At 39.6% G+C, this 21,233-nt stretch overlaps 1 protein-coding gene across 1 annotated transcript in view; it reads left to right on the forward strand.

Moving 5' to 3' along the window:
• Window positions 1–12,294, forward strand: part of LOC127653678 (electroneutral sodium bicarbonate exchanger 1-like) — a 51,332-nt gene extending 39,038 nt beyond the window's left edge. The window contains exons 16-25 of the mRNA XM_052140454.1: window positions 1,498–1,659; window positions 1,782–1,895; window positions 2,238–2,399; window positions 4,519–4,770; window positions 5,221–5,289; window positions 5,386–5,559; window positions 5,970–6,098; window positions 10,018–10,127; window positions 10,522–10,630; window positions 10,957–12,294. Of these exons, the coding sequence (XP_051996414.1) occupies window positions 1,498–1,659; window positions 1,782–1,895; window positions 2,238–2,399; window positions 4,519–4,770; window positions 5,221–5,289; window positions 5,386–5,559; window positions 5,970–6,098; window positions 10,018–10,127; window positions 10,522–10,630; window positions 10,957–10,968 (1,293 nt within the window). The 3' untranslated portion in view covers window positions 10,969–12,294. The remainder of the gene's footprint in view (window positions 1–1,497; window positions 1,660–1,781; window positions 1,896–2,237; window positions 2,400–4,518; window positions 4,771–5,220; window positions 5,290–5,385; window positions 5,560–5,969; window positions 6,099–10,017; window positions 10,128–10,521; window positions 10,631–10,956) is intronic.
• Window positions 12,295–21,233: the final 8,939 nt, after the last annotated feature.

The raw sequence follows: 21,233 nt of genomic DNA on the forward strand, positions 1-21,233 counted from the left end.
GAGTATGTATTCTGGTGCCATAAATATACCATTAATTAAGGTTTAAAACCTTTTAAAGTACAGTTGAAGTCAGAAGTTTACATACACTTGTAGGTTGAAGTCATTAAAACTCATTTTTTAACAACTCCATAGATTTAATATTAGCAAACTACAGTTTTTTTTCAGGCAAGAAAAAGTATTTTAGGACATCTATTTTGTGCATGACACAAGTAATATTTCCAACAATTGTCTACAGACAGATTGTTTTCACTTGCTTGACATCATGGGCAAATCAAAAGAAATCAGCCAAGACCTCAGAAAAACATTGTGAACCTCTGTACAAACAATATTACGTAAGTATAAACGCCATGGGACCACACAGCAATCATTTCACTCAGGAAGGAGACACATTCTGTCTCCAAGAGATGAACGTAGTTTGGTGTGAAAAGTGCAAATAAATCCCAGAACAACAGCAAAGGAACTTGTGAAGATGCTGGAGGAAACAGGTAGACAAGTATCTATATCCACAGTAAAACAAGTCCTATATCGACATAACCTGAAAGGCTGTTCAGCCAGGAAGAAGCCACTGCTCCAAAACCACTGTATAAAAGCCAGACTACAGTTTACATTTGCACATGGGTACAAAGATCTTACTTTTTGGAGAAATGTCCTCTGGTTTAAAAACATCATGTTGTGGGGGTGCTTTGCTGCAGGAGGGGCTGGTGCACTTCAAAAAAATAGATGGCATCATGACGAAGGAACTCTAGAAATCAGCCAGGAAGTTAAAGCTTGGTCGCAAATGGGTCTTCCAAATGGACAATGACCCCAGGCATACATCCAAAGTTGTGGCAAAATGGCTTAAGGACAACAAAGTCAAGGTATTGGAGTGGCCATCACAAAGCCCTGACCTGAATCCGATTGAAAATTTGTGTGCAGAACTGAAAAAGTATTTGTGAGCAAGGAGGCCTACAAACCTGTCACAGTTACACATTTCTGTCTGGAGGAATTGGCAAAAATTCCAGCAATTTATTGTGAGAAGCTTGTGGAAGTCTACCCAAAATGTTTGATCCAAGTTAAACCATTTAAAAGCAATGCTACCAAATACTAACTAATTGTATTTAAACTTCTGACCATATATTTTATTTTAATATAATTTCTCAACAACCTCACATTGTCATGAACAACAATTTACAGCATCAGGCAGTGAAAAGAAATCACTATAGAATTTTTAACATCATTGCAGTATTAGATAGCAACTAACCTACTCTGCCTAATAATGAAGGCTAATAAAATCAATTGCAATTTCTTGTGAAGTGACTGTGATCTAAAATTGTGCACAGAAACCCACAATGTAGGTGCAAGAGTCCTGTTATAACTGCATTGTGGTGTTATTTCACAGTGTTGTCTCACACAGATCGCATTTAGTGCTAATCCTATTTTCACAGCTGAGTCAGCGTCTCGGCCGCCAGTACAGTTAAACATGAGCCAAACTCTCTCTGTGTGTGTGTGTGTGTGTAGGAGTGCTTAGATCTCCAGGGTCAGTTTATTGGAACATCGTGTGGACATCATGGTCCCTACACCCCTGATGTTCTCTTCTGGTCGGCCATCTTGTTTTTTGGTACCTTTTTACTGTCCAGCTTCTTAAAACAGTTCAAGACTAGCAGATACTTCCCAACACGGGTGAGGGGGAAATAGTAATTCACAAATGCATGCACATATTGCCATATACTCTGTCATTTCTGCCACTGTAATTTGGTATAAAATAAATACAACAAATGTATGTATGTGTTTTTGTAATGTAGGTACGGTCGATGATCAGTGATTTTGCTGTGTTCCTCACCATTGTTCTTATGGTCCTGATTGACTATATCATTGGTGTTCCATCCCAAAAATTACAAGTGCCCAGTAAATTCAAGGTATTAATCAATAAACAAAACACACACAAACACACTTACATTTGACAGTTATGAATGCTAAAAAAAATAAAAAATAAAAGTCATCTGACAAATCAGCAAAAATAGCCGCCAAGGGCCAATTAAATTGAAACAGCCAGTTCATAACAAATTATGTAAGCATTGGCCAAAAGGTGGCGCTATATGGCCCTGTATGGATATTGAATCCGAACATAATGGATAATTAATCAGAATCAGGTGTATGCTGTAACCTTTCTGCTAAATGCATTAATTTTAAAAGAATATATGAAACTCTCACCGGCACTAGAGAAATTCAATTCGGTGATGAGTCTTTATGTTTTGCAGCCAACACGTGATGATCGTGGTTGGCTGATTAATCCCATTGGGCGAAACCCGTGGTGGACAGTCCTAGCTGCCTCAATACCTGCTATTCTCTGCACCATCCTCATCTTCATGGACCAACAGATCACTGCTGTCATCATAAACCGCAAAGAACACAAACTTCAAGTATGAATGCCCAGTGTTTTGTCATTTAAAAGTGCACTTTGTAATATTCATGTAATGTTGCAGTAAAACCTAGTGGTGTATATGCAGCATCATGCAAAAACAGATTTTTTCAGTTACCTATTGAGGTCTGCACTGGCATTAAGTCCAAACCCGGCCTCCATCCAAGAACTGACCCGACCTGACTGGTACTTTAAATACAAGCTTGAATTGCTCTGATGGTAGGAATAGACCTAATTGCGTAATATTTTTATTTATAATTTATATAATACATAATTTATCGCACTGAATTAACGCTTTAATCAACAGCCCTGATTTAGAAATAGTTTAATTATTATGTTTTATTTACATAAATTATCTTTTGTTTATAGGTTCCCTTTCGAGAGGTCTCTCCTATTGCGTAAGTAGCTTACGCTATGGGAAAACTCAGTTTCTCGAGAAATATTGAAGTCTTTATGTAAAACGCATTGCAGCTGCACAGCAGACAGCAATGAGCGAGGCAGCTCGGTCATTGGCTGTACTGCGGCAACTTGCTCGAACCAATGACGGGGCGACTCTGAACGTGCGACCAATGAGCGCGCTTCACGCCCACGCGCTCAAAGCCCGCCAAGATTGGCGTGGCTAAGGCTATATATTAGGCGCCCCGTCATGAGAGTTCTTTAGGTTCACTCGACTGAAGCGACTGACCAAGCACAAGCACGGCAGCTTACGCAATACTCGTTCCCTCCTCTCAGGGAACCGAGGTTACGTTAGTAACCGAGTCGTTCCCTTTCGAGAGGTCTCTCCTATTGCGTAAGTAGCTGCCTCGCTCATTGCTGTCTGCTGTGCAGCTGCAATGCGTTTTACATAAAGACTTCAATATTTCTCGAGAAACTGAGTTTTCCCATAGTGTAAGCTACTTACGCAATACTCGTTCCCTCCTCTCAGGGAACCGAGGTTACGTTAGTAACCGAGTCGTTTTCTCAGCAAATAATGATGTACACTGGCTGCCAAGAGTTTGGAATAATGTGCAGATTTAGCTGTTTCGGCTGGAAATGTGTATTTTAATTCATCAAAGTGATCACAAAGTATAGTCAGGACATTACTGATGTAAAAACACAGCACCATCACTATTTGAAAAAAGTCATTTTTGATCAAATCTAGACAGGCCTCATTTCCAGCAGTCATCATTCCAACTAATTTGGTACTAGATAATCACTTGCCATTGTATCAAACACAGCTGAAATATGTTTGGTTTGTTAAATGAAGCTTAACATTGTCTTTGTTTTTGAGTTGCCACAGTATGCAATAGACTGGCATGTCTTAAGGTCAATATTAGGTCAGAAATGGCAAAAACGAAAGTGCTTTCAGTCAGTCAATAATTTTTTTTTGAGGAATGAAGGCTATACAATGTTTGAAATTGCCAAAAAAATATTTCATACAAAGGTGTACACTTCAGTCTTCAAAGACAAAGGACAACTGGCTTTAACAATGACAGAAAGAGATGTGGAAGGCCCAGATGTAAAACTAAACAAGAGGTTAAGTACATAGTCTCTAGTTTGAGAAGTAGATGCCTCACATATCCTCAGCAGACAGCTTCATTGAATTCTACATGCTCAACACTTCATGTACAACAGTAAAGAGGAGACTCAGGGGTGCAGGCCTTATGTGAAGAATTGCAAAGAAAAAGCCACTTAAGAAACAGAAAAACAAAAAGAAAAGATTAGAGTGGGCAAAGAAACACAGACATTGGACATGTTATGGATCTAAACCCCATTGAGCTTTTGTGGGATCAGCTAGACTGTAAGGTGTGTGAGAAGTGTCCGACAAGAGAACTCTTTGAAGTGGTTTAAGAAGTTCTTGGGAAAAAATTCTAATTGTATTAGTAATTTTTCATGTTATTAATGTCATTGTGATCAGTTTAATGCAACTTTGGAGTATAAAAGTACCAATTTCTTTCCATAAGAGCACAATCTATACATTATTCCAAAATGTTGGCCGCCAGTGAATGTGATTAATTTAATTTATTAATCAGCATATCGTGTCATTAATTGGATTAAAATCTTTAATCGATTGACGGCTCTAATTTTAACATTTAAATGTGTCAATGTTAGTAAATATTTGCCCTGCTTCCTCTTTACAGAAAGGCTGTGGGTATCATTTGGATCTTCTTATGGTTGGACTGATGTTGGCCGTGTGTTCCATCATGGGGTTGCCCTGGTTTGTTGCGGCAACCGTCCTGTCAATCTCCCATGTCAACAGCCTGAAACTAGAATCTGAGAGCTCCGCCCCTGGAGAGCAGCCTCGATTTCTGGGCATCAGGGAGCAGAGACTGACTGGTCTGGTAATTTTTCTACTGATGGGCTGCTCTGTGTTTATGACTGGAGCATTACAGGTACACACACACATATTATGTGCTTGTCATTTAATATGTACAGTAACACTAAATAGTATTTGGACACTTGAGGCACACTTAAAAATGTATGGATGTTATTGTTTTAAATGGCACATGCACACCAAAAGATCATCTTTTTCTTTTCTTTTTTTACAAAAAGTATTTTGAGACTTTCTGGTTGTCAACGTTAGCAGAACATGTCCATAGTTAATATGATGATCTCCATCTGTTGTTAATCTGCTAGAACGGGAGGTGAGCTGACTTTGGTTAAAAAAATTCCAAAAATGGCTTAAATAAAAAGTCAAGTTAGTTCTGAGAAAAGGTCTTGCATAATTTGATTGCGGATGCCAATTCATACATGTTTAAGTGTGGCTTAAATGTCCAAATACTTATTTGGGGACGTTGTATGTAGGTACACATTTGGTTGTAATCATGCCTCTTGTTTCACAGTTCATTCCCATGCCTGTGCTCTATGGTGTATTTCTTTATATGGGAGTCTCATCTCTTAAAGGCATTCAGGTAGAAACATTCAACTGACACTGTTGCTGAATATACAGTACACATGCCTACTGACAGCATTCACTCATCAGTCTTTTTCTGCCCTGCCCTTTTCAGTTATTTGATCGTCTGAAGTTGTTTGGCATGCCACCTAAACACCAGCCGGACTTTATTTATTTACGTCATGTTCCTCTGAGGAAGGTTCACCTGTTCACTGTGACCCAACTGACCTGTCTTGTGCTTCTCTGGGTCATCAAAACCTCCCCTGCTGCAATTGTGTTCCCTATGATGGTATGACCTAAAACAATAGCAAGTACATTGTTGTTAGTGGTGTGTTTATGGATAGTTTTGTGTTTGATTAGATGGTGTTTTGATACAGTTCTTGTCAGTTCTCTATTGTATTTAAATATACTTTATGGATTAAAACATCACCTATTCAATACTGTATGCATGAAAAAAATAACTCTGGTTTTAGATAGCAGATTTTTTTTTTTTTAATATTTTCATTGTTTAAAGGGGCAAATAATGTGTCATGATTGTTGAACAGGTTTGATTTTATAGGCATATTCCTCAATGCACATTTAGTTCAATGTATTGTCTCTGTTTGCAAACTGGGGATGAAATAGTTGTTAAATGAGATGTTTTTAATGGAAATCATATTGGACAAAAGTAACATAAGTGTGTGTGTGATTTTCCTGCAGGTGCTGGCATTAGTGTTCATCCGTAAACTGCTGGATTTCTGTTTCTCTAAACGAGAGCTTAGTTACTTAGATGATCTGATGCCTGAGTGGAAGAAAAAGAAGCTGGATGATGATTCCAAAAAGGCAGAGGTGATTCTGTCATCATTTACTCATGCTCATGTTGTTTCAAACCTGTAGGACTTTCATACATGGAACACAAAGTGAAATGTTAGTCAAAAGGTTAGGGACTGACAGGCTTAGTCACCATTTACTTCCATTGTTTGGAAAGTTGCAAAGAAAGCAAATGGCTACTAAGGCATATAAGGCTATAAACATCTTTTGTGTTTTTTTTAAAGCAATAAGGCACTTGATTTTTTGGCAGAGGCTTTTTGGACTAAGTGTAAATAGCAACAAAAAGACTGTGCTTTGCACAAAGTGCAAATAGTGTTAGATGTAAATGGTGGCGGATACTATTTGAGCTCCTAATAAAAGGAAAGGTTCACCCAAAAATGAAAATGTTCTTATCATTTACTCACATTCATGTCATCCCAGATGTGTATGTCTTTCTTTCTTTCTTTCTTCTGCTGAACACAAATTAAGGTTTTTAGAACATTTTCTCAGCTCTGTAAGTCCTTACAATGCGTGAATGGGTGCCAAAATTTTGAAGCTCCAAACTCCACATAAGGGCAACGTAAAAGTAGCCTACTCCAGACAACTCTGGGGGTAAAATCCATATCTTCAGAAGGGATCTGATACTGTAGGTATGGGTGAAAAACAGATCAAAATCCTTTTTTATTATAAATTCTCCTCCCAGCTCAGACAATCTCCACATTCATTTTCACATACTCCTATTTTTGGTTATTCACATTCTTCATGCATATCACTCCCTACAAGGAGAATTTAGATAAAAAAAATTCCTTAAGGATTGATAAGTTTCTCACCCACAACTATCATACAGCATGGATGTAACCACTGGAGCCATATGGATTGCTTTTATGCTGCCGTTATGTGGTTTTTGGAGCTTAACACTTTTGGCACCCATTCACTTGCATTGTGAGGACCTACAGAGTTGAAATATTCTTTTAAAAATCTTAATTTGTGGGGGAGTCGCATGGCGCAATACGAGGTTCGGACGTGTGAACGGCAAGCTATGCGCACTTTGCTAGTATTAATACTTTTTGTGTCATAAACCAGTGAGATTCGATGCACCCTGATTCTTAACTATTCTTGGAAGACAATATGTCAAAGAATTCAAAATCATTGGGCTCAGCAGACATTAAAAGACACTTACGTGCTCAAGCTGAAACCCCTGAGCAGCAAGCCAAAAGCTGGGAGTCAATTTGGATGGTGAAGTGAAGGAAATTCTGCATCAATTGATGAATGTTTCGGCAGTGCTGATGAAGGTCGTTGCTGACATGGAGGATCTTGCTGTAATACGTTGATCAATCACTGCCATGGAGAAATTCACTGAGATGGTACAAGAGTGGCAGATATTGAGAAACAGATCTCGATTTGGAGTGCGCCTGGGAAAAGTTGGAAGACTTGGAGAATCGTAACTGTAGATGTTGTAGAATTTTATTATCTTTTTAAGATTTTGGAAATGTACAGGTTCAGGTATACTTTTGTTTGGTGGATTAAGTTACTTTATAGAAATAAGGTAGTGGCAAAACAATTGATTAAATTCAGATTATTTTACGCTGGATGGGGGCATCCGGCAGGTTTGCCCTCTTTTTTCCCCCTTGTTGTTGGTCTTGCCCTGGAACCATTAGCAGCATAAGAAAGGAAGAAGATTTTCCAGGGAGGGTGGTGGGAGGTATGGCGCATAAGCTTTTACTTGATGTAGATGATATTTTATTATTTGTCTCTGACCCTACTAGATCTATGCCTTGCCTCTACAGAAATATTAATACCTTTTCTAAATTCTGAAGAGTGAAGAGTGAAATTGGTCTATATCCGAAGTTTTGGCTCTGACAGCATACTGCCAGCATACTTCCAGTGGCCCAAAATGTTATTAAATATTTGGGCATTTTATTCCCAGCAAATGTGGGTGATTTAGTTCATTTTGACGCTTTAATAAAAAGGTTTTCGAGTGATATGGGTAGATGGGCTTAATTACATTTATCTATGACTGGGAAGGTTAATGTTATTAAAATGAATTGTATTCCAAATTGAACTACCTGCTACAATCTCTCCCTATAGATATCCCCCTCTCTTATTTTAAGCGATTTGATAGCATAGCGAAGTCCTTCATTTGGAATGGTAAGCGCCCCAGATTACATTCCAGTAAATTACATAGGCCGATTGACAAAGGTGGGCTAGGCCTACCCAAGATTTTGATTTATTATTATGCTTTCTGGCTCAGACATTTGGCTCATTGGTCGCTTCCACCTGAGAGAGCTCCTCCCTGGTTTTGTATTGAACAGGAATTTCTTGCCCCTATTTCGCCATTGCAAAGCCTTTCTATCAAACTAACCAGAGAAGTTAAGATACACCCTGTTATCTCGCATTTGCACTCGGAATGGACAAAAGTGTCCAGAGTGTTTAATTCTGAAATTTATTTAAATGTTGCTTCGAGCATATGGCTGAACCCAAAATGATGTACTAATAAGTCCTTTTATGAGAGAGTGTATTATGAGAGAGGTTAATATGCTTGGTGACCTATATGAGAGTGGAGTGCTGAGGTCCCTTGAAAATATGGTTCAAAATTTTGGGATTCCTAGGTCTCAATTATTATTTTTTTTTCTCACCTTTTCTCCCCAATTTGAAATGCTCAATCCCCAATACGCTCCAAGTCCTCGTGGTGGTGTAGTGACTCGCCTCAATCCAGGCAGCGTAGGACGAACCTCAGTTGCCTCCGCATCTGAGACTGTCAATCCGCATTCAAGCATGTATCACGTGGCTTGTTGAGTGCGTTACCGTGGACACGTAGCTGGTGTTGAGGCCCACGCTATTCTCCATGGCATCCACGCACAACTCACCACTTGCTACACTAAGAGCGAGAACCACACATTATAGCAACCACAAGGAGGTTACTCCATGTGACTCTACCCTCTCTAGCAACCGGGCCATTTTGTTTGCTTAGGAGACCTGGCTGGAGTCACTCAGCACACCCTGGATTCAAACTCGGGACTCCAGGGGTGATAGTCAGTGTCAATACTCACTGAGCTACCCAAGCCCCCCAGGTCTCAATTCTTTAGGTATTTACAGCTGCGCCACCTGCTCTGTACTGTTTTTGGGAGTAGCATACACCCCACTTAAGCGGCAGATACTCTGGGAGTGGTGATTACTCATTCATGAGGCATCAGTGTATTACTCCCTGCTAATTCAGAGTCTGGGGGACGGAGCTTCAACTTTATTTATTTTATTTATCTATGCATTTGGCAGATGCTTTTATCCAAAGCGACTTACATAGCCCTTTCTCCCATAATCTCTCGAGATTATGGGAGAAAGATTTAAACTTGGTATTGGAGGAGGGAGTGTGGGCTAAGATTCTAAAAAACGTCAAGTCTGCATCTAGAGATGCAAGGGTGTGCCTTATGCAATTTAAGATTTTACATCGATTCTATTGGACCCCTTCTAGATTGTATAGGCTTGGTCACATGCCCACCTGCTGGCGATGCCAATCAGAAGATGGTGACACAACCCATGTTTTTTGGTGGTGTGTTAAGATCCAAGAATTTTAGTTGAGGGTTCAGAGTTTTTTGCGTGACTTATTGGGCACTCCAATTTCTTTTTGTCCCATGGGGCAAAAAGAAATTGGAGTGGCAATGGGGCGGTCATTAATAAGGGGGATAACTGCATAAAACATTGGCTCTTAACCAGTGTTATGATCGGCAGACAGAACATTCTTAGGGGATGGAATTCGGCTGGAGCGCCCTCATTTCAAATGTGGCACACAGAGATGGGCAGGGTAGCGGCGTGTGTATGTTCTGTTTTCTCAATCCTGTTTTTTGAATCAATAAAATGTTGATAAATCGTTTGCTATATTTATGCTGCTAAATAAGGTGGATGTCATTGTGAATTGATGCGTTTATCTTGTAGCTGCTCATTCTTGTGTTTGTTTGAGTAGCAGGAATCACAGGAGATGCTGATTGATGACTGTGAGAAAGAAGACAAAAACACAGTGCAGATCCCAATGGAGAGTAAACCTCTACACTCACCTCGCATCCCAGACCCCAGGTACCACACACATGTACAAATCTCGACATCCGTGCCCCGGTTTTTTTTTTATCGACAGTTATAGTCCATAAATCAATCAGACTTAATCCAAGTTTAACGCTGTTGGAATTTAGCTATAATTTTGCTGGCTGATGTTTGCTGAGAGTGGGAAAGGTGTTCTGTTAAACATGTTGATCCTAGTAGCTTGCTTATTTTATAGGCCAATTCTAACGTTACCTTTCCATTACGATTGTACTATCAATATTACCTCTAGTTTTCACTGAACACTTTGAAGTGCAGTGATTTCCACTCTGTTTTTTGTCGCTGTCTGATAATGAGTACCTATGTATACACTAACATTCGCCATTTCTCCCCTGCCCTCTCACCACCTCGATTGTGCCTTCTTGTTGTCCAGGACCGATCCCTCTGATATTAACATATCTGATGAAATGTCTAAAACTACTGTATGGAAATCCCTCAATTCCAATCACAAGGATACACAACTCTCAAGTACACATAAAAAGGCAAGAACACACACAGTCTCCCATTTATGTGTTTGTTTTTGGCCCATCACCCAGGATTTTCCTTTCTTTTTCCTTTGGTCTTATTGTCAGCCTGTTACCATTGTGAATAAACATGATTCACTTAGAATTAATGCTGAAAGCACACGCAATTATTTACATGTGCAGCCTGCGTTTGTTTTAGTGCCCGATTCACTAAATAAATGTAAACAGGAAATGGCCCAAAATTAGTCCCTGTAATGACAAGGTTTTAAAGTGCTAAAAGTTCATTTGTTTTGGAATGTAATGTTTGTTGTTCTGTCTTTCTCTGTGTTTTTCCCACCCCACAGGAATTACCGTGAACTAAACCCCCAGACTGAGGAAATTATATACTTGGCGTCGGTTGTTTAAAATTCAGCTGACTTACAGAAGCAGTCATATGCTAAAAATACACAGATATTTGTGCACTCTTTTCCAATGTTTCTCAAAAACAGATGTGCTTACACACACACACACACACACACACACACACACACACACACACACACACACACACACACACACACACACACACACACACATGCACACACACTCACAAAGAGTGATTTCAGCTGTGATTTATGTATAGCTGTGTGAGTGTGGCGTGATATACAGTTCTGGTGTGATAATGTGTGTGAACATATGTACATAGAGGAGAACACGCACTCCTACCAAATTTCAGGTTATTTTAGTTTTTAATTCAGTTTTCGCAAACATAAATATCTCTGTGGTGTAGTGTATATTGTCTAGTGTATATTTTTTTTTATAAATTGTCTTGTTCTCATTTGTAGAATAATACTGTCCTCATTTTTAGCTTTACATTTGCTGTACATATTACTGTATACGTGTGATTTATTAATTTGTGGAAATATTAACATCCACAATATTAAGATACGTCAATGTGTTTAGGCCAAATGGTTAATCACTAGAACTTCAGTTTGAACTATTTATGTGCCAGTATCAAAAGCCATCAGTTATATTAGACCAATATGGCCATTAACCAAATCAATCCTTATCCAGTAGATGGACCTGTCTATTTTTATTATTGTGTTGTATTGAACCTTGTTAATATTGAGCAATAAAAGGCTTCTATTTATAGTTATAGGACCAGGACACTGATGGTTAAGTCTGAACTTGAAGCTCCTCTGCTGATAGTGTTTCTACAGTGAGTTTGTCATAAACATTACAAAGTCCGCCCTCCCTTTCAGAATGAAGGTAAAATTCACAAAAACATGTCCTGGTCACATTTTTAGCCCAAAGTCAAAAGAAAAAATAAATAAAAGCATTTTGAATAAACAATAAAGAGTTATTGCACTGTGACATTATGTTCACAACAATTAAGTTCTCATGCGTACTGTAAAGCAACCAGACATTTTATTTATGTAAATACTATTATTTCCAATTCTGTGGGTTTTTTTTTATTGTATTGTACTATTTTGTTTACTGTATTACTGCACACATTTTACTCTAACACATACTGCAACACATTTTTTACATTTAAAAGCACACAACAAACCATGATATATGAATACTTTACAATTTAAATAACTGGACCCTATAACATTATTTATTTGCTTTATGGTAATGATAATTGTGGTGAATATTTAATTGTCACAAAAGTAATGTCACAATGCAAAAAAAAAAAACAATCTTAAGGCTTTATTTTCTTTAAGCAAACAAAGATATAGTTATTTATTTGAAATTTTGGGTGTCAATAATAAAGAAAAAAATTATTCACCGAAGAACTGAATGGATGAAATTTCGATTATACATGCACCCAGGACATCTTTTGAGGCACCAATGACAATGAGTGCGTAAAGGGTAAACTAGACTGTTTGGGCTTGTTTTGAAGACCCTTTTCCTGTCATAAGCCTAAGTAATAAGCCATCTCCTTTAGACTACCTCCCCACATGTTCAAAACTGAATCTCACGTTGTTTCTGCACTGAAAGAGGTCAAATATTGTTAGATTTTTAAACTCAGTGAAATACTTTCTTTACAGTTGCACTTTGTGTAGATATATACTGATATGATTTTATATTTTCAAGGAAATTATTATATAGACAGTATAATACAATTATTTAATTAAAGCACTTTCTTGTTTTAAATGTATATTTTAATAAAAATATCTGAGCAGATGGAGTAAGACACTGTCAATGTAAATGGGTTACAACTATACTAATTTTTCCTGCAGTTTATTGTCTGAAAAAGTTGTAATCTCACTTTATTAAACTGCCTTCAGATCATTTGAGAATGTCAAAATGTAATTTGGAATGTCAGCTCAGCTTTGGAATGTTGAAAAATGAGGAATTTTCCTGGCATGACAATAAGCTACTAAATGATATTTATTGTCTCCTTCATGGCTTTCCTCTCTATGAAAATGTTGTCATTGATTTGATTGTACATGTAATCTTAATGCTGGGATTTGCTCAGAGAATTTCATTTAAATAAATTTTAGATTTTATGAATCAGAAACCAAATGTTTACATTTTCTTATGTGTATTTGTGCCTTCTGTTTTCTCCAAGCCTTCTGCATTGTGTGTGTGTGTGTGTGTGTGTGTGTGTGTGTGTGTGTGAGAGAGAGAGAGAGATGGAAAGTCTTGTCAATTATATTTGTCAATTCAATTGTATTTCAACAACATTTCTGAGCCTTTACTCCTTGTGTATAATTGAAAATCAATCAGCACATTGTTCTCGTTTTACTGATCCACCCTACTAATGTAATTTCAGCCAAGTAATGTGAGGGTAGTGGATAGAAACTATCGTTAGCTCTCAGAATAAAACAACAGAAGTCAATGGAAAGTCCCCACCATGAGAGAAAGACATTGTTTATAATTAGGCCTGCTGATTCTATTGTGCTTTTTAATATTTTTTATTAATTACTGTACTGAATTGTTTTAGAATACACTTATAATATAGTGTGTAATTAAATAGTTTTAAAGCTACACTATGTAACTTTTAGCCCTCTAGCGCTTGAAGCATAGAACTGCAAGTTACTGGTGGAGGAAGACTGTTTTGGTCATTTTGTGAGCTGGGCTTTGGCTCTGCTCAGTGCTCTTCTGCGCAGAATAATCTAATGGTTTGAGCAGTACAGGTGTAACCATAGTTACAAGTCATCAAATTATCAGAGCGAATGTCACTAATGATTACAAAACTCGCCCCCTCTCCACAAAAAAATACAAACATAACGAAAGGAAGAAAAAGATGGATATCTTAAAAAAAAAAAAATATATATATATATATATATATGCCTTATCAGCAGGTAAGTAGTATCCACTGTTGTTTTTACTCATTGAAAACAAATATTTCAAAATAAATAATGTTACATGCAGTGCATCTGGAAAGTATTCACAGCGCTTCACATTTTCCACACTTTGTTACAGCCTTATTCCAAAATGGATTAAATTAACTATTTTCCTAAATTCTACAGCCAATAATACACAATAATGACAACATGAAAGTTTGTTTGAAATCTTTGCAAATGTATTTAAAACAAACAAAAAACAAAAAATTTCACATGTACATAAGAATTCACAGCCTTTGCCATGACACACAAAATTGAGCTCAGGTGCATCCTGTTTCCACTGATCATCCTTCAGATGTTTCTATAACTTGATTGGAGTACACCTGTGGTAAATTCAGTTGATTGGACATGATTTGGAAAGGCACACGCCATTCTATAGTCTCTGGGACGGTCGAGGCTACAGGCGCTGGCTCGCTGACCGCGGCAGAGGTGGGCTCTGGCTCGCTAACCGCGGCAGCTGCTGCTGGCTTGGAGACCGGGGCCGTGGAAGGCTTGACAATGTCCACTGTGGGAGGAGATCCAAAGTGCTCATCCTCCACACCACAGTAAAAGGTGAGCCGCTGAGTTTTAGAGCCATCTCCACAAAGTTGCAGAGCGTCCAGTGAGGACCCGCCGGAGGCTCCTTCAGTGCACTATTCAGACCAGCTCTGAAGAAATATACTAGAGAGTTGTCCTCATAGTGCACCAAATTCGCTAGATGGAGAAACTCATGCATGTGATCCTCGACTGGACGATCTCCTTGTTCGAGGAGGAGGATTTGCACAGCATCCATAGTACTGGGTCAGTCCTTCTGTAACGCTTGGTGTGCTGGAGAGTCAAGAGGAGACTCAGAAGAAGGAACTTCAAGTTCTTTAATAGCAAACACAGAACTAGGCGCAAACACTCTAAACATCACACTTTATGGACTAACAGAAACTAGGAGAAACTGAAGGGTATTATATACACAAAGGATTAGACGAGGGAATGGCAAACAGGTGGGGATATCAGGGCAGTGGCTTGTGGGAAATGTAGTGAGGGAGAGAACTTCAAAATAAGAGTCATGGAAAAAGTTGCAGACTGAACGTGACACTACTATAGTCATAAGAGTACACTGGAAGCAAAAACATGTTTCTTTGAGCTCAGTGGGATGCATGAAATAGACAGCATATAGATTATAGTCAGTAATAAATGGAGGTTTCACTGATGTGACTTGTTTCTTATTAATTTTTATATATTACCTATGGAGATGCTAAATTAAAGAGGATTTTTAAATATACCATGATAACACATGAAATGGACTGAAATCTGGTTTGAACTTAGTGTTAGATTAGTGTTTTGTAATTGTCCATAAATCAGAATAAAGGTATTGCTTTGTGAATTATTTTTATATAATCAAGTTGAATCAAGAATCATGCAACTTGTTTCTGTGTTAATGCTTTTGCCAAAGAGGTAGAAGCTATAACATCTCAAAATTCAGCAGAAAAAATGCAAACATGCCTCGTTTACGCCACCCGGAGAAAACAATATAATACAACAGAAAATATATTCTATATACTTTGACAGTGACTATACTCACAAAAAGAACAGCCGCGTCTGCGACGTACCAGAACGGCTTGCCTGATGAACTGTTAAGCGACCACTTCTGAGTCCTGCTAAGGCTAGCTTCCAAAGATCTTCACAGGATAGAGAATGAGAATGAAGTAGGCACCTATGATTGTGGTTTATATAGGGAGGTGGGACTCCCTCATCACTGCTGTGTTTGGTCAGTCAACTAACAGACTGGGTGTTATTGGTGCTTTCAGGAATTGCAACGCCCGAGGCGTTACACATAGTGAGATACCAAACGAATGTTAGAAAGAGAACATGTTTGCTGACCTCTGACATTTCAATGTGAAGAACAATCATTCTCAATTTAACACTAAATTGATTGCAGCTTTAACTCTTGGTCTTCGATGTCCATACTGGTCTCGCTACTGGATCACTCCAATAATGTGCTCATAAATGTCAACCATTATGAAAAAAAAATAAAACCCATCATTTTAACAATTTCTGTTTTGTGGAGAACAGAAGTTATTCAGCCATTCCACACCAGAATTTAACAGAATTCAATTTGAATTTGGAGTGACTCATGTTACTAAAAATGAGAACCTTGTGAGGATCTAGTCAGAGGGATTCAGGACCACGATACGTTCTCAATATAAAGAGCAGCTGAGCATTACTTAGACATTTTGTTTACAAAGAACAAAACCATCTGAGATACTTAGTAAATATTCCTATGTGTAAAAAAAATTTATGTGGGATAATGTTAGCCTTGAATTTCAATTCATTGGGTTCCTAAATCCCCTAATAGTCGTAATTCCAAGCCTAACTTGTGAAATAAAACAAATGGATCTTCAAGAGGACATACAGTAACTGCTGTTGCAATAGTTATGCATATGAAGCAGCATATAAAGCAACTAAACATATGGTCTAGAATGTACTTATTTTAATCTTAGACTTTGAATTATTCATAAATAATATTGGATATAGCCTTCACCCACCATTAGTTATAGTCAGAAACAAGTTAATCAATTAAGGGCGAGGCTGACATAATTTAGTTATGTTAAAATATTAAAGCATTTCATTATTTATCCATGTTTGCGACTCATTGTCCCTATTTTCAGAATAAAATTTGTTGATTACCAAACATACACACTCTTCCTACAATAAAAATCAGATAAACAAATTATACAAACATTAGAAACATTCATCAGTTTTATTGCTTTATAGCAAGCTAACAAAGTACAAAGTTAACATCTGAATCTACAGTTTAACCATATGGCCTGCAGATTGGAAACTGTGGCCGTGGAGGTGATATTGGGATTAACGTTAGATCACAATCATGTTTAAGGCAACCAAACTGAAAACATGGCATTATATTATTAACACAGCATATTATCGTATTTTTAGACCAGTCAGATCCAATTAGAAATTTCCTCAACACATGTACTCTGGAGCTATGGAAACGCTCAATCTGCCATAATTTAATCCAATAATTAGAAAATTAAACCCATTATCCCAATTTTCTCTATAACTGTAGTAATAGACAGTTAGTTAAAACAAACCCAAAGAGTCCTAAATAAGTGAATTTCCACATTCCCTCATAACATTATAACACTTTGGTAACACATTTAGCAGGCAACAATTCTTTAAAAAAGAAGAGCCTTTTTTATTTGGCTCTAAACATCAGTTGCATTGACAGTTTTTACATCTTGTTTAGCCACAGATGTGATGAGATTGAACTCTTTCTCAGTAGCTCTTTGAATTAAAACAGAAATACTTCAGGATTTATATTAGGGCTTCATTTTTGCTGCATACAGCCAGATCTGAATCCAAAATAAAGTTGCAGTTATTTTACATTTTAAATTGTTACCTTCAGAAGCTTCATGTTCTAACAATTAAAGCTAGGGTGTTTAATCCAGAGAGGCTAACAGTTAGCAAGCTAGCTTTGAAAGCATAGAGCCCACCCTCGTTTCAGAGGTGTCCCCAAATCCACACCTCCTCTATTACACATGATCACACACAGAGCAGAGTTTAAGCGCCAGGAGGAGAGACGTGCTGGTGGAATCAATCGCAACAGTTTCAGATTAACTCATGTCTCATTCACAAGTACGACATTACAATAATAACAAACGTAATTCTTGTGCTCGCTATGCACAGCGTCAAGGAACCCGTGCTGATGACGTGTGATTGTCTGCGTGAACAAGATGCTTGGCGGTATGCAAATATAGATTGACAGACAGGAAGGACATCCTATCATTACATTCAGACCGAATGCAATGATTGGTCAAACATTTTTTAGTCCTGTCCCTTCCACAGAAGATGGAGCACACTTTTGAAACACACTTTAGGTTAACTTTCTTTACAGTATGGGGTTAAACTAAAATTTTTGAAGTCTTGCCAGGCCTGCTTCCACATGGTTATCCACACCAGATCTTCTGAATGTACTACTTATATACGAAGCAACATGAATTATGAAGCAACAAGAGATTGTTGTAAGAACCCAATCAGGTAGAGCAAGCCTTGGATGGGGGATGGGGGATGGCTCACAAACTGTTGTCAGCAGCCTCTAAAAAACAAAAGAAAGCGATGGTATTGATAGAAGAAACCAAGATGGAAGAGGAAGGGTATATGATTCGAGGAGTCAGCCAGCAACAGCAAAGGTGATGGGCAATATGGGAAAGTGCCTCTAATAGAGTTTTAGGTTGGGCTGATCTGTGGAAGATACCCCATGTCAAGCTATGTTATCTAATAAGATCCGCCTATGACACTCTTACAAACCCTGGAAATTTGTCTCTTTGGAATGGTAAAGAGCCTCTGCAAGGCCCTAAGAGCAAATGCAGCACATGTTGGCTGGGTGCAAAATAGCCTTGGCACAATGACGGCACAGGTGGCAACATGATCAGATTCTGCTAAATCTGGCAGAGATACTTGAGGTGTATAGAAATGCCAACAATGGCCATCATGCTCCTCAGAAGAAGTACATTGAGTTTGTTAAAAAAGGGAGGTTCCGAACATGATTAAACTTACTGTCCCATGTGAAGCATGACTGGAGGCAGCATCTGAGAGGAAGAAGATAAATATGCTGATCTGGCTGTTGAGTGCAGGGAAAATGGATGGAGGGCTGCCACTTACCATGTGGATATTGAATGTTTAGGGTTTATGCAATGCAGCACTTTTTAAAAACATTGGTATCTTTGGATCAGCATTGAATAAGTCTCTGAAGAAAATGGCAGAAGAAGAAAAGGGAGATTCTGGCTATGGTTAAGAAGGAAGGATGAAAATTGGGGTATGCTATTTACCTTACCCACAGGTCCTCATACAGGGGACAACCTAAATAACTATGAGCACAATACAAGAAAAACAGCCCGGTGGTCCTCAGAGAGGTGGAATGGAAGATGGACCAATTAGGATGGACTCAACAGAAATGACTGGAACAGCTTTGGATAATGAGCAAAGGATCCTTAGAAAATGCAGCTGTGAGTGGACATGGGTAACGACTTATAAATATAGAATATGCTGTATTCTAATTTCTTAATTGGGTAAACATTGTCTCAAGTAATTATTCAAGACAATGAAACAATCAGTATTAAAATAAGATCAAGGAAACTGTGCTTAAAATCTCTAACAGTAGTATCAAGTATTCAAGTAAATATTCTTACATTCTCATGGACTACATGTCTTCAATGATTATTGTCACGAACGCCGGTGAAGGCGCCTCCTCCCTCAGTCGTCAGATATCGCTTTCACCCGAACTCTGATCAATTAAACTACATTTCCCTTCTGCCTGCATACCTAGGTCTGATTAATCCCCAGCCGTTTTGTGTTACCCTACCCTATTTAACCGTGCCTGTTTAGTCCTTCTTTGCGAAGTCTTGTTTGCCCCGGTGACATTACCAAGCAAGTTATTCTCTGACTCCCTTACTAGTTATTCTGTGTACCGATCCAGCCCATTACTTAGACCCTGTCAGTTTGCTGCCTGCCTTGTTTACCTCTTGCCTGTTCCGTACTACGTTTGTTTGCTGCCTGCCCAGACCTCTGCCTGTTCCAGTTACTCGATTGCCTGCCTGCTATATTCTCTGTTTGCCTGCCCACGACTTTGCCTGTACGACTTGTGTTTTTGCTTATAAATAAACAACCGCAGATGGATCCCAACTTGCCTGAGTCCTCGTTACAGAAGACTTCGCCAGGAGATGCGTGGGTTGTGAAGACGGAGCCAGGGGAGACCAAGGATGACTGGATGGTGAGGGGAAGTTACAACATGGAAGCGTATGGTCTCAGTGTGTAACGCTCCCACCTGCAGGAAGAGGTTGGTGGTGGTGTGGCTCACTTTGCCTGAACCCAAGGGACGTCCGTCATAGCGCCGCCACTGTTAAGGGAGGACAGCAGGCCGTCAGGGGTACGTTATGTTGCTTACAGAAATCAGCATCAATGAAGTTGCCCGCTGCTCCTGAATCAACCATAGCGTGGGCGCTTACACTGAAAGCCTGACTATGGAGCTCAATGGGTACCACTAGGCTGGTCCCGGTTAGGGTTGAGGAAAGCAATATACTCACCCCGGGTCGTTGTGGTTCGGAGAGTCGTGTCGGGCAGTTGGCCAGGAGGTGGCCGGGTAGACCGCAGTATAAGCAGAGGCGATGGGCGAAACGGCGCTCCCTCTCCTCCTGGGTCAGGTGAGTACGGTCTAGTTGCATGGGTTCTGGAGAGGCATGCTGTTGAGGTGCTGTTGCGGGCTGCAGAACCAACCTGGCCGGTCGTCTGGAGTGGATGAGGTTGTCCACGCGGATCGCCAACGAGATGAATTGGTCCAACGGCACTCCCTCATCACGACATGCCAGCTCTGACTGCAGTTCCGAGTTTAGCCCCTGGCGGAAGAGGAGTTTGAGTGTGCTCTCGAGCCAGCTGGTTTGAGTGGCGAGGGTGCGGAAAGTGAGAGCATAGTCAGACGCTGAACGACTTCCTTGGCGGAGTGCCAGGAGCTGTTCCCCAGCGCCTTCTGGATGGTCAAACACTTTAATTAAACTCTGCATGAATGAGTCGAACTGTGAATAACCCTGATTGGTCCAAATCGCGGTTGCCCAGTCGAGGGCTCTGCCCGTCAGCACTGAGCTGACAAAGAGGATCTTGCTCTCGTCAGTCGGATATAGAGCCGGTTGTTGTGACAAAAAGATGGAACATTGCATCACAAAGCCCCTGCACTTCGAGGGTGTTCCGTCGTATTTCTCCGGGAGTGCGAGTCGAGGGTTGGGCACGGCTTGCGGAGGAGAGGTGGGCGTGGCCGTTAGGCTGGTTTGGTCCACCACGGGCGCGGGTGCTGGCGCGGAAGTGGGATGTTGCGAGGCTTGGACGACGCGCATTAGCTCCTCAATCAGCCACCCGAGCTGATGTTGCTGTGCAGTCAGGCAGCTTGCCTGCGCAGAGAGTTCCTCGGACATGCAAGAGATTACTGCTGGATCGATGGACGGCGAAGTCTTCTGTAACGAGGACTCAGGCAAGTTGGGATCCATCTGCGGTTGTTTATTTATAAGCAAAAACACAAGTCGTACAGGCAAAGTCGTGGGCAGGCAAACAGAGAATATAGCAGGCAGGCAATCGAGTAACTGGAACAGGCAGAGGTCTGGGCAGGCAGCAAACAAACGTAGTACGGAACAGGCAAGAGGTAAACAAGGCAGGCAGCAAACTGACAGGGTCTAAGTAACGGGCTGGATCGGTACACAGAATAACTAGTAAGGGAGTCAGAGAATAACTTGCTTGGTAATGTTGCCGGG

The sequence above is a fragment of the Xyrauchen texanus genome, chromosome 13 (genome assembly GCF_025860055.1).
Source record: "Xyrauchen texanus isolate HMW12.3.18 chromosome 13, RBS_HiC_50CHRs, whole genome shotgun sequence".
NCBI classification, from domain to species: Eukaryota; Metazoa; Chordata; class Actinopteri; order Cypriniformes; family Catostomidae; genus Xyrauchen; species Xyrauchen texanus.